The 11725-nt window shown below is 36.5% G+C and overlaps 1 protein-coding gene across 1 annotated transcript in view; it reads right to left on the bottom strand.

Annotated features, from left to right (window-relative positions):
* The window catches only part of MYBPC1 (myosin binding protein C1), a 110557-nt gene extending 99121 nt beyond the window's left edge, over positions 1-11436 (bottom strand). The window contains exon 1 of the mRNA XM_031940134.1: positions 11203-11436. Coding sequence (XP_031795994.1) covers positions 11203-11436 — 234 coding nt within the window. The remainder of the gene's footprint in view (positions 1-11202) is intronic.
* Positions 11437-11725: the final 289 nt, after the last annotated feature.

Raw genomic sequence — 11725 nt, forward strand, 5'->3', positions numbered from 1 at the left:
TGTTATAAAACTCATTTTTAAAATTTCTCTTCAATCAGAGACTGTGGCTCTATTAAACGTAAGTTCTTGAATATTTGGCCCATTCCCAAAGCAACATACTGAAGCATTGTTCCATCTCATAAAATTTTATAGCCCTTATCCCCCTTCAGATTGCAGTGCCTCGATGGCCGTTTCTATTATTAGGATGTACTGAAAATTGAGTAAAAAGAGAAGGCAGAGGCAGGTAAGTTATTTTCTTTATTCAAGTAAAAGATGAAACTTTGATTTTCAGTTGTTCCAAAATCAGAGCAATAGAAAGTCAGTACAGCATGGTGGTGAGAGCACTGGATTTAAAAGCTGGAGTTTTGAGTCAGTGCCTTATTCTGACATTTCCTGGGTGACTTGGGCAAGTGAATTAATCCCTTTGTGCTTGATTTTGTCAAGCTTCCTCAAAGTACTTTGTAAATAATAAAGGACTATATAAATTTGAACTATTAAAAATAATTTAAAGACCTTTTAGTTCTCATCATTCAACACAGTAAAGGCTGGACGTACTAAAGGATGTCCCTGATATTTCTGGGTGGAAAAGGGGTTTTGATTTTCTCAATATGGATTTCATAGATTAAAAAAGGGTATAGGTGAAAAAAATCTCTAATTAATAAATAAACTATTCTAAGTATTCATAAAAGCACAGGTAAATAATTTCAGTGATCAAACTTACTAAGTGAACTGTGAAAAATGAAATTCAAATGAAACAGACTTTTAAGGCTCAAATGAGGACAAAAATTATTTCCCTGCTTGGTCACACCCACAATACTCCAAAAGATAAAGCCAATTGAACGATAGCTTCCTGAGGACGAGTCATTTTTTTTTTCTTTTGTTCTGACTCCTGTCACTCTTCCCAGGTCTGATTATACTATATTCCTATTTCTCCCTCTTGCCTCTATAACCCTAACAACTGGTTTACTTGTTCTGTGTATACATGACATTCTACCTCTGTTCTCTGGGCCTCCATATATTCTGATTCCTATGTCTGCAGTGTTCTCTCTTTTTAGCTCTGCCTCTCAGAAGCCATGTTCCCTTTCAAAGATCAATTTAAGTACTACTTCCTACAGGAAGCCTTTCTAGATTTCCTTCCTATTCCTTTGCCTCAGTCAATTCCCACCGTCATTAATACCTTGACCCATTACATTATGCTTCTTTGGTAAATAATTTGTATTTACTTATCAGTATTTGAATTGTATCTATGCCCAAAGGGTCATAAAACTCTGCACACCCTTTGACCCAGCAGTGCCATTACTGGGTCTGTATCCCAAGGAAATCATAAAGGAGGAAAAAAGGACCCACATGTGCAAAAATGTTTGTAGCAGCTCTTTTTGTGGTGGCAAAGAACTGGAAAATGAGTGGATGCCCACAAATTGGGCAATGGCTAACTAAGCTGTGACATATGAAGGTAACAGAATATTATTGTTCTATAAAAATGATGAATAAACTGATTATAGGAAGGCCTGGAAAGATTTACATGAACTGATGCTGAGCAAACCAAGTAGAACCAGGAATACATTGTACACAATAACAACAAGATTGTGCAATGAAGACTTGGTTCTTCTTAGTAGCTCAGTGATCCAAAGCAATCCCAATAACCTTTGGATAGAAAATGCCATCTCCATCCAGAAAAAAGAACTAAGGAAAGTGAATGTAAATCAACACTTGTTACGTTCATTTCTTTTTTTCTGTTTTTTTTTTCTCTCCTATGGTTTGTCTCCCTTTGCTCTGATTTTTCTCTCCCTACATGATTCATAAAGCAATGTGCATTAAAAATAAATAAATTTACTACAACTTTACATATATATATATATATATATATATATATATATATATATATATATATATATCCCAGTAGAAAGCAACCTTTCTGAGAGCTCCGGATCAGTCTGTTTTTTGGTTTTTTTGTATCTCCAGGACATAATACAGTGCCTGGTATATAGTAGTAGTTTGAAAAATGTTTGTTGAATTGAAATGAAAATTGAAGGGAACTGAATTTTATAAATTTCAGATCTATATATGTATACATATATGCATATATATAGATATAGATATAGTGTGTGTGTATATTTATAGTTACACTATAAGTTTTTTTTTTTTAAAGCATCCTTTGCCCAGTGATCTCCCTTCTAGGTTGGGATCTCTCTAACACCCTTTGACCAGGATGTTTTAAAAATCTTTCAAATAACAAAACATTCTTAATAACTCGATCTACCTGAAACCCCAAACCATCAAACTGTGTCCTATGACAATATCTTTTTTAAGAAAAAATTTTAAATTGAAGCTTTTTATTTTCAAAACATATGCAAGAATAACTTTTCACCATTAACCCTGGTAAAATCTTGTGTTCCAATTTCCTCCCTTCCCTCCACTTCCTCCCCTAGATGGCAAATAATCCAATATATGTTAAACATGGTACAAATATATGCAAATCCAGTGTAGGCATACATATTTATAAAATTATCTTGCAGCACAAGAAAAATCAGATCAAAAAGGGGAAAAAAGAGAAGCAAAATAAAATGTAAGCAAACAACAACAAAAAGAGTGAGAATGCTATGTTGTGAACCACCCTCAGTTCCCACAATCCTCTGTCTGGATGCTGATGGCTCTCATCATCACAAGATCATTGAAACTAGCCTGAATCATCTCGTGTTGAAAAGAGCCACGTCCATCAGAATTGATCATCGTATAATCTGTTTCCGTGTACAATCATCTCCTGATTCTGCTCTATGACAATTTCTGAAGCAGCTAAGGAGAACGGTGGGTCTGCATGAGTTCAAAGAGTGTCCCCTGGGAAAAATCACTTAACTTCTGCCTGCCTCAGTTTCCTCAAATGTAAAATGGAGGTAGTAACAGCACCTACTTCATAGGACTGAGATAATATTTGTAACATGCCTTGCATATAGTAAGCACTCTATAAATGCTGATTCCTTTCCTTTCCTATCCCCCATAGCCAAAATCAGAGAGCACTGAGGATGTTCTCTAACACAGTAAAAATAAGCTGATACTGAGAGAGAATCTTAAAACTGGCAAAGAACTAATTACCTCAAAACAATCCTGTGCTAACAAAGCATCGTACCTATTTTATATAGATAAGAAAACTGAGGTTTGGAAACCCCAAGTAATTTGCCCACGGCCACATAGCTAAGGTTGGTGGTGAAATCTGAACCAAGTTCTTCCTGCCTTTAAGCCCAGAACTCTCTCCTCTACTTCTCCCCATCTCTTCCAGATACACTGTATCTCCAGAGTATCAGCTTTCATTGCCTTTGAAACAGCCCTTCAGAGTCCTACTCTGGACTCCCTGTCAGCTCTGAGAGACCTGAGAACAAGAGTGACTCTTCCGAAGACATGCTGGATGAGAAGCGAGGATGTAGCTTGTTTTTCAAAAGCTTTTTCAAAGTGATATATTTAGGACCTAGGAGAGGAAAGAATTGGCCAGTCCTTTATTTATCTTCCTAACAGGTGCAGCCTGGAGCTCCATAAAGACAGCCAGCCTACTGAGGGGACAGCTCTTGCCAAGTGCAAAGCCCCCTCTAGTGTACAGTTCCCTTCTGGGCATTCCCGTAAAGAGACATACTAAATCCACCCCACAGATTGTCAGGATAGCAAAGCAAATTTTCTCAGGGGAGAAAATGGGGTGGAAAAATAATATTTTGGCCATGGTGGCTACGGTTTGCCACTTCAAGTCAGTAGGAAAATATTTTTTTCACTATAAAACAAAATCAACCCTCCGAATCAATCGCATTTCTTCACCCATTTGAGTCGTGGAGAAAGATTTTTCTCCCTCAAAAATACTTTCATACTTTTGGAAGTGAGATATCATCCTGTGTCACCAGGGTGGAGGATGAAGGTCAAAGAGTAAATATGAGAGGAGGGTTCACATGACAAGGCATGGCATGGCGCTGGCTCTTTCCCTGGCCCATGAGCAAAACTTTGAGCCATGCTTAGAAATAGGGGAGAGGTAACAAAAGCTACTACACAAACACCTAGTTTTCGTGCTTGTCCAAAATTGGAACTTCTAGTCCTTTTTAAAAGCCCAAGAAGGAAAGAACTTTTGTAAATTTTCCTGATCCAAACCATTGGGGGAAAAAAGAAATTTATGTAAAATGCAGGGTCAAAAAAGAACTGGAACAAAAAAGCCAATACTTTAAATTTTGAAGGCACAAGAATCTGGCATGACCTCAAAAAAGAGATCTGAGATCCAAGCAAATTGGTGGGTAAAAGAGGAAGCATTAGAACAAAACAAAACACAAATATAACAGGCATATAATCTTAGAGTTGGAAGGGAATTGGGGATCATCTAGTTCTCTCCTTCATTTTGCAAATATTTGCAAAATGGAGAGAACTAGATGATATATACATATATATATTATTATTATTATTAAAGACAGGTCTGAGTCAATTCTCTGGTCAAAAACTTCAGCGGCTCCCTATTGCCTCTAACATGAAACACAGAATCACTGTAATATTATGCACACCTAAAATTCCAGCTATCACGTTAATCCTCTTCATGTCGTCTATTTTCTTGTCAATATGGTCTCTACTATGCTCCCTTTAATAGGTATCTTTCCATTTGGGGGCCCTGTGCCTTCAGGCTTTCCTCAATGTCTGGAATATACTCCCTGCAATTCTCAGAAGCCAGACTTAGCTCAGACTTCATCTCTTTCTTGAATCTTTTTGTACATAGTAGGTGCTTTAAAATGTTCATTGGATTGAGCCTAGCTTTTCTATTTTCAAAATAAATGTTGATTGACTGATTTCTCCTTTTCCATGTTTTTGTCCTAAATGTGCTCTATGAGTCTTTTAAGAGGACATTAATTTTCAACAAGTCACAGTTGAGTTCATATTCAGGTTCAAATGTTGTTATTTCCAAACAAAAACCTCTCTGGGTTCAAGAGGGAAGTGGTCTCTGATTCTTAGTAAAAGTGCAATTTTGTGAAAGAGTGAAACTTGAAGGGGTCCCACCAGTCTGTTCTTCAGACACTAATCTCGGAAGTTCATTTCTCTGGAGAGTGGCAAGACTGGGGGGTGGTGAAGCATATGATAATCTACTTAGAAATCAGGCACTGTCTCTCAAATTAAGATACAGCACTCTTCACTAGAAAATAAGTTCCTTTAGGGTAGTGGTTGTTTCATTCAAAGTATTTGCATCCTCAGCACCTGGCATAGTGGTTGGCACATAGTAGGTGCTTAATAAATGCTTGTTAATTAGATTTGTTTGATGCATAAAGATTACTATTTTTAACAATCTTTCAATGTCCATCAGAAAAGAAAAAGGGGCTACAATGTTCCCGTTTCTAGATCAGTGATTCTCAAAGTATGCTCTAGAGAATCCTGGGAATCTCTGAAATCCTTTTAGAGGGTCTACAAATTCAAAAATAGTTTTTATTTCCAATATGGTAAATGTTTGTAAATATAATCCAGATAAAATCGCTTTGGAGAGATCCTCAATAATTTTTAATAGGATAAAGATACTGAAAACAAAAGTTTGAGAACCACTGTTCTAGATTCTTAAAATGGGGAGTTGGGAGGGGAGATGCAGAAATGGCCAGTGGAAGGATCCTTTCTAGACTAATGAGGCAAAACTTCCAAATGAACAGCAACAGAATTATATGAGGTTGAAGTTCTTTCTTCCAGTCTATCTCAAGCTGTTTTATTACACTATCCTAACTGCTTTTACTGGGCTACAAGTTTTATTCTTGATAATCCACGGGCCATAAGGTCTATTCGTGAGAGTATAAATCCTACTCGTTACTGATGTCGCTACCTCCCAAATCCTATTCTCAAGAGAATGGTGCTCTACTTTGATTTTTTCCTAGTCTGGGTTGGGGATTAGGGGAGAACAGTAGGGGACATTACAGAGGTAAAGTTCCCAAGTATTAAATAAAATACAGAGTAGGTTTATGTCTGCTTGAACATGTGGGACATTGAAAAAGAATATTCTTTCTTTCCAAAAGGGGTTTCCTAGGTCACTAGGAATAACTTCAATGGATTAAGATTTAATAAGACCTCCATTCGTTCTTACTGCATCTGACCTTCCTCCTTCCTAGACACAGGCTCATTGCCAAACTCTTAGAATTAGCCTCTTGTAAGTTAATAGGGAGCCGTGTGAAACATCCTTTTGATTTGGGCACCTAAAAATATTGAAAACTCTATGGAGCTGCTAACTCTATCTTGTTTCTGGATCCCTGGGTCTCTAAAATAGACAAGACAGCCGGATGAAGCCAATGGCTCTCTTCTGATTCAAAGGAAGCGATCCCTTTGTTAATGGTAGAATGCTATCTTTGCTAAAAAACACAAAACCTGCAGGTCCTAGGTCCACTTGCCCTGGTGGAAGGATTTCTGCAAATGGTGTGAAATTAGCTTAGGAAGGTTGCCAAAGCTTGGTGGCCTGCCTGGTTCGTGTGGCTGTCTTTTGGGAAGTAGCTGGTATCAGCAAATCACAATTGGGGAAGGAGAAAAAAAGATGATCTAAGACACTGAATGAGATTCTACATTCCCAAGGACAAAATACTAGGATGTAAATTTATTACTAGCAGGGGTCCTTCATGTGTTTGATCACAGTTTCATCTCTTTGGAGAAAATACCTTGAATGGACTACTCATGTTATGTGGCTATGTGGCTGTGGGCAAGTCCCTAAAGCCCCCTAAGCTTCTGTTTCCTCATCTGCAAATTGGAGATAATATTTATTTATTTTGCTGAGACACTTGGAGTTAAGTGATTTGCCCAGGGTCACACAGCTAGGAAGTGTTAAGTGTCTGAGGTCGGATTTAAACTCAGGTCCTCCTGACTTCAGGGCTGGTGCTCTAATATTGTCACCTAGCTTCCCAGAGATAATAATTATTATAGTGTATGATATTTTACATATATATACGTATATTTACATATATAATATATAATATTTATGTTATTTATATGTTATATATTTCATATATAATGTTATTTATATTATATTAATATATATATAATAGTGTTTTGCAAACATTAAAGCTAATATAAATGATAGTCTTTTTTTTTTTTTTTTTTGCGAGGCAATCAGGGTTAAGTGGCTTGCCCAGGGTCACACAGCTCATAAGTGTTAAGTGTCTGAGACTGGATTTTAACTCAAATCTTCCCGATTCCAGGGCCATGCTCTCTCCACCACACCTTCTAACGATAGCCAATGACGATAACCATTACTGACTTTTTATTTTTTAAACAGAACCTGCAATTTTATTGGTGTAAGTAACTCCCAATAATATAACTCTCTCTAGCAATGCCAGCTAGGAACTATTCTGCCATTTGACATCTTAGAGGGTTCCCTTAAGAAGTTACTGGGATTATACAGTCAGGATACATATGGCTAAGGCTTGAATCAACCCAGGTTTTCTGGACTCTCAGACTGGCCATTTATCCATTATGCGGCACTGTCTCTCATTATTATCATTATCTACTATTGCTGTATTATTATCATTACTGGTATTACTATTTTGAATCAACAATTTTTAAACTAAACTCTAAACAATGAGAGTTTTGAAAATGCTGCTAGTTTGCAGGAATGACACTAGAAGGGCCCATACATGTAGAAGAAGGTGGTGGAAACTTGTCCCCACCAAATGTAAAACTCAAAGAGGAAGTTTTGTTTCTTATTCTCTCTGAATTGTGTAAAAGTAGTCTAACATTATCTCACTGGCTGCCCAGGATAAAGTGGAGAAGGTCCTGAGCTTACAATGCAGGGGGTTCTACCTTGTGTGGCTATGGAAAAATTGTTTAATCTTAGCTGGTCTCAGTGTTCCCTTCTGTAAAGTATGTATGTGTGAGAGGGCTAAACTAATTGACCACTTTTTAAAAAATATTTTTTTATTAATTTCATTAAGCATTTTGCAATGACATTTTTAAAAAATTAATGTTCATTAAAAAAAAAAATTGAGTTCCAAATTTTCTCCTTCCTTCCTGTCACTCCCTGTTTCTAAAGAAGGCAAATAACTGTGTGACCCTGGGCAAGTCACTTAACCCCAGTTGCTTCAGCAAAAAACAAACAAATAAATAAAAAAGAAGGCAAATAATATGATATAGATTATATATGTAAAGTCATGCCAAAAATATTTCCATATTAGCCATGTTACAAAAAAAAAAAGATGCAAAAAAAAAAAAACCACTTCAAAAAAATAAAGTCAAAAAGTATAAAGCTAATTGACCTCAAAGATCTCTTCCTTTAAGTCTTGAGATCCCATGAAAGGATTCTGAATGCATCCGGTCATGCTATTTGGCAGTGATTTAGTGAGATTTTCTATCACATAGTGATCAGAATCAAATAATTAGTTCCATAACCGGGGAATTACTTTGTGAAGCTTTGTCCCACTGGATTTTCTTTGAAATAATAAGAACCAGCTATGATCCTCTAACGTAATCGTAATAATATTTACTTAACTTCTAAGTCAGTTTCCTCATCTGTAAAATAGGGATGATAATATTTGATCCTCATCGGATCAGACGAGACAAGACATATAAAGCTTTGTAAACTTTAAAGTGATATACTAATGCTAGCTGCTATTAATCACTTCATTTCAAACAAGAATCACTTCTGGTCCTTACTATATACTATATTAGGGAATAGGAACTGAACCTCTGATTTGATTGGTACAGGGAAACGTCTCAATCAAATGACACTGGTGGAGATCTCCTCTGCCACTTAAAGTCTTAGAGAGCTGCTGCCCTTCAGCACAGGGATGCAGAGACATGCCCCAAGCCCAGGTCTTCCCAGCTCCAGAGCACTCTGGCTTTCTATCTACTCTGCCATTTATACTACATTACCTATATATTATGGGATATGAGGATGCCTTATGATAAGAGACCAATCAATCAATCAATAAGCGTTTATTAAGCACCTATTACATGATACATGTTGGGGCTATAGATATAATAAATGAAACAATTCCTATTTGAAATGAGTTTGCTTATAGCAGTAAAGCATAAATCTTTATCCATATGGGTAGAGATTTATAGTAATAACAGAGCACTGACATTAAAACTAAGGGAAAAGGAAGTCTTTCAGAATTCTTTCCTACCACAAACTCTGGAGTAGTTTAATAAATATTTTTAAAATCTGTGTAGATGTCATTGAAGAATGCTAAACCAGCCTCTCTAATTGGTCAGAAAATTCAGGGGTCAAGACAGCCCTTGGTTAGTTAGGGTCTTGTTGCAATTAAAACCAGCGAAAAATCTACTTTTTGGGGCTTGAAATGAACTAGACCAGCCTGGTTCTTTACAAATTCAGGGCAGTTTTAAAAGGTTAGAAGCAACATTTTGGTTTTAGTCACAAATCACAGTAGGCATTCCATGGCCAGTAAGCCCTGGAGTAGCCAGTCAAGTGACAGATCAAATAAAGAGGACACTTAATGCACATGTAAATCATTTGCATTACAAATCAGACACTTTAGAAGGGTTTGGACTCTCAGCCTGAGATTCTGGATTAAGCTACCATATTCATGCATGCATTTGGTGCGGCTATTTTGGGTGGGATACTTCATCTATCATTGTCCTCCTGTACTAAGTAAAGCCAACTAGTAAACCGATCACCCCAGCCTGTCAACACTCCCGTTTTAATGACATAAAGAAAATATACTGAAAAGATGCTTCAAATCATTCATTTTCCTTCATAGTTTAAGTTGGAGCCGGAGAACGTACAGCATCTTTTCCAAAGAGCCACCAAAGGAACGACTGGAAAGCATTTAAAACAAATTTAAAACAAGTCAGCAAGAACTGGATGCTTCTTAATTCATCCCTTATGGTCTCTTCCAATCAGCTTCTATACTAATTTTCACAGACAGTTTTTAAGGGTGTAGTAAGCAATAAATAAAAGATTAAGGGGATGAGATTATTTCATTTTGGAGATTTTCCTTCCAAAACTAAGCCTGGCAAATGTGCTTAATTTGGAGGAATGTGAATAATATAAAGCCAAACTTAGTCATGCTATTTCAACTATTTATTTTATCATTGTTATTCATTTTAAACGATGAAACAATACATAAAATGAATTTCTAAAATGCTCTCTTTACTGATAAGTCTTTTTTTCCTGCAAAATGGGGAATTTTTTCTCATTGGAGGATATATTTACTCTTCTCCATTAAGTCATCTAAAAACTGTAAAATTACCAAATAAAATGTCCAAGAAAATCCCCAAGAAAAAAAATCATGTTAAAAAATGCCACATTAAGTATAGTCTTTTCTATATATTTGCTATATCCTATCTATTTGAGATATATAGAAAAGACTATACTTACATAGCTAATGTCAGAAATACAAGGCTAATGCATTCATGGAAAACTCACAATTTGAATTTTGATTTGAGTTTATTCATAGCCCACTAGGTTATTAAATTTTCTTATTTGCTATATCCTATATATTTGAGATAAGAAGATTTAACAATTTTCTTATTTGCCATATCCTACATATTTGAGATAAGAAAATTTAATAATCTAGTGGGTAATGAGTAAACTGAAATCTGTCAAAGATTTCTATTCTGAGTTTTCCATGAATGCATTAACCTTGTATTTCTAACATTAGCAAAACAATATTGCATGGCTAGCTGGCTGTCCTGCTCTTTCTTCATTTGAAACCTTATCTCTTTTATTAGTTCCATCTGCTAAAAAAGAAGGCATTTCAAAATTAATCTCAAATATTAGAAATAAAATAAAATGTTTTTGATAAATGATTTTACTGATGGCAGTCTGAAACAAATACAACCAAAAAGATAACTTCCCAACTCTAAAGAATTTAAATGCTCCAGATTGTAAGGACACACAAGATCAAACGTTTATTATTCCAAGCAAAATTCTTCTATAAACTTTGGAAATCAGTTTTTCCTCCCTCTATTGAATATAATAGTATTTTTTATTAAATAAAAATTATTAAAATTAAAAAATTTTAAATATTAAATTAAATTAAAATTATTAAATAAAAATAGGATTTTGTGGGGATTGTTTTAGATTTCTTTTTTTTTTTTGGGGGGGGGGAGATGGCGATTTTTATCACAACACAATCATCTGACCTAAATTCCCTGATATGACATTTCCTCCCTAAGCCCCAGGGATGACACTAAGTTATCAGACATACTTAAAAAAAAAATGGACCTTGGACTTTCCTTATTTCCTTAAAATGCAACGAAAAGAGAGAGAGAGAGAGAAGAAAGATCTCTTACCCTCTTTCTTGGTGGGCTCTGGCATTGTGGAGGGCTTCCTTCTTTCCTGTGCCGAATGATGGAGACCCCAAGACTTGCTGAGAGATGCTGCTGGTCAGTTTGACAAGCAGATGGGGAGAATTCCCGGGCCTTATATACGGCCGGGCGCCCGATCCCACAGGCGCCTCCTCTGTCCAGCGCGCAGAGATGCTGGAACTTGACAGCTCTGGGAGGCTCGCTCATTACATCTGTCATCTGCACCCCGGCGCTCTCCCTGCCACTTCAGCTCATGTGGCCGAGGCCAGGGAGCACCTCTGACTTTCTAAATTCAGCAGCTGCAGCTGCATGTTCTCATTTCTCCCCTCTCCCTCCTTCTTTTTCCCCTCTCATCTTCAGTCTTTTTCCCCTCCATCATCTCTCTTCTGCCTTCTCTCTTCTCCCTTCACTCTTCCTTTTTCTCCCTTCCTTTCTGATCCTTTCTTTCTCCTTCTTTCCCTTCCTCTTCCTTCCCTCTTCTCTCACTTGTCCTATCTTCTTCCTCAAC

This window comes from Sarcophilus harrisii, chromosome 5, assembly GCF_902635505.1.
Source record: "Sarcophilus harrisii chromosome 5, mSarHar1.11, whole genome shotgun sequence".
Classification (NCBI taxonomy): domain Eukaryota; kingdom Metazoa; phylum Chordata; class Mammalia; order Dasyuromorphia; family Dasyuridae; genus Sarcophilus; species Sarcophilus harrisii.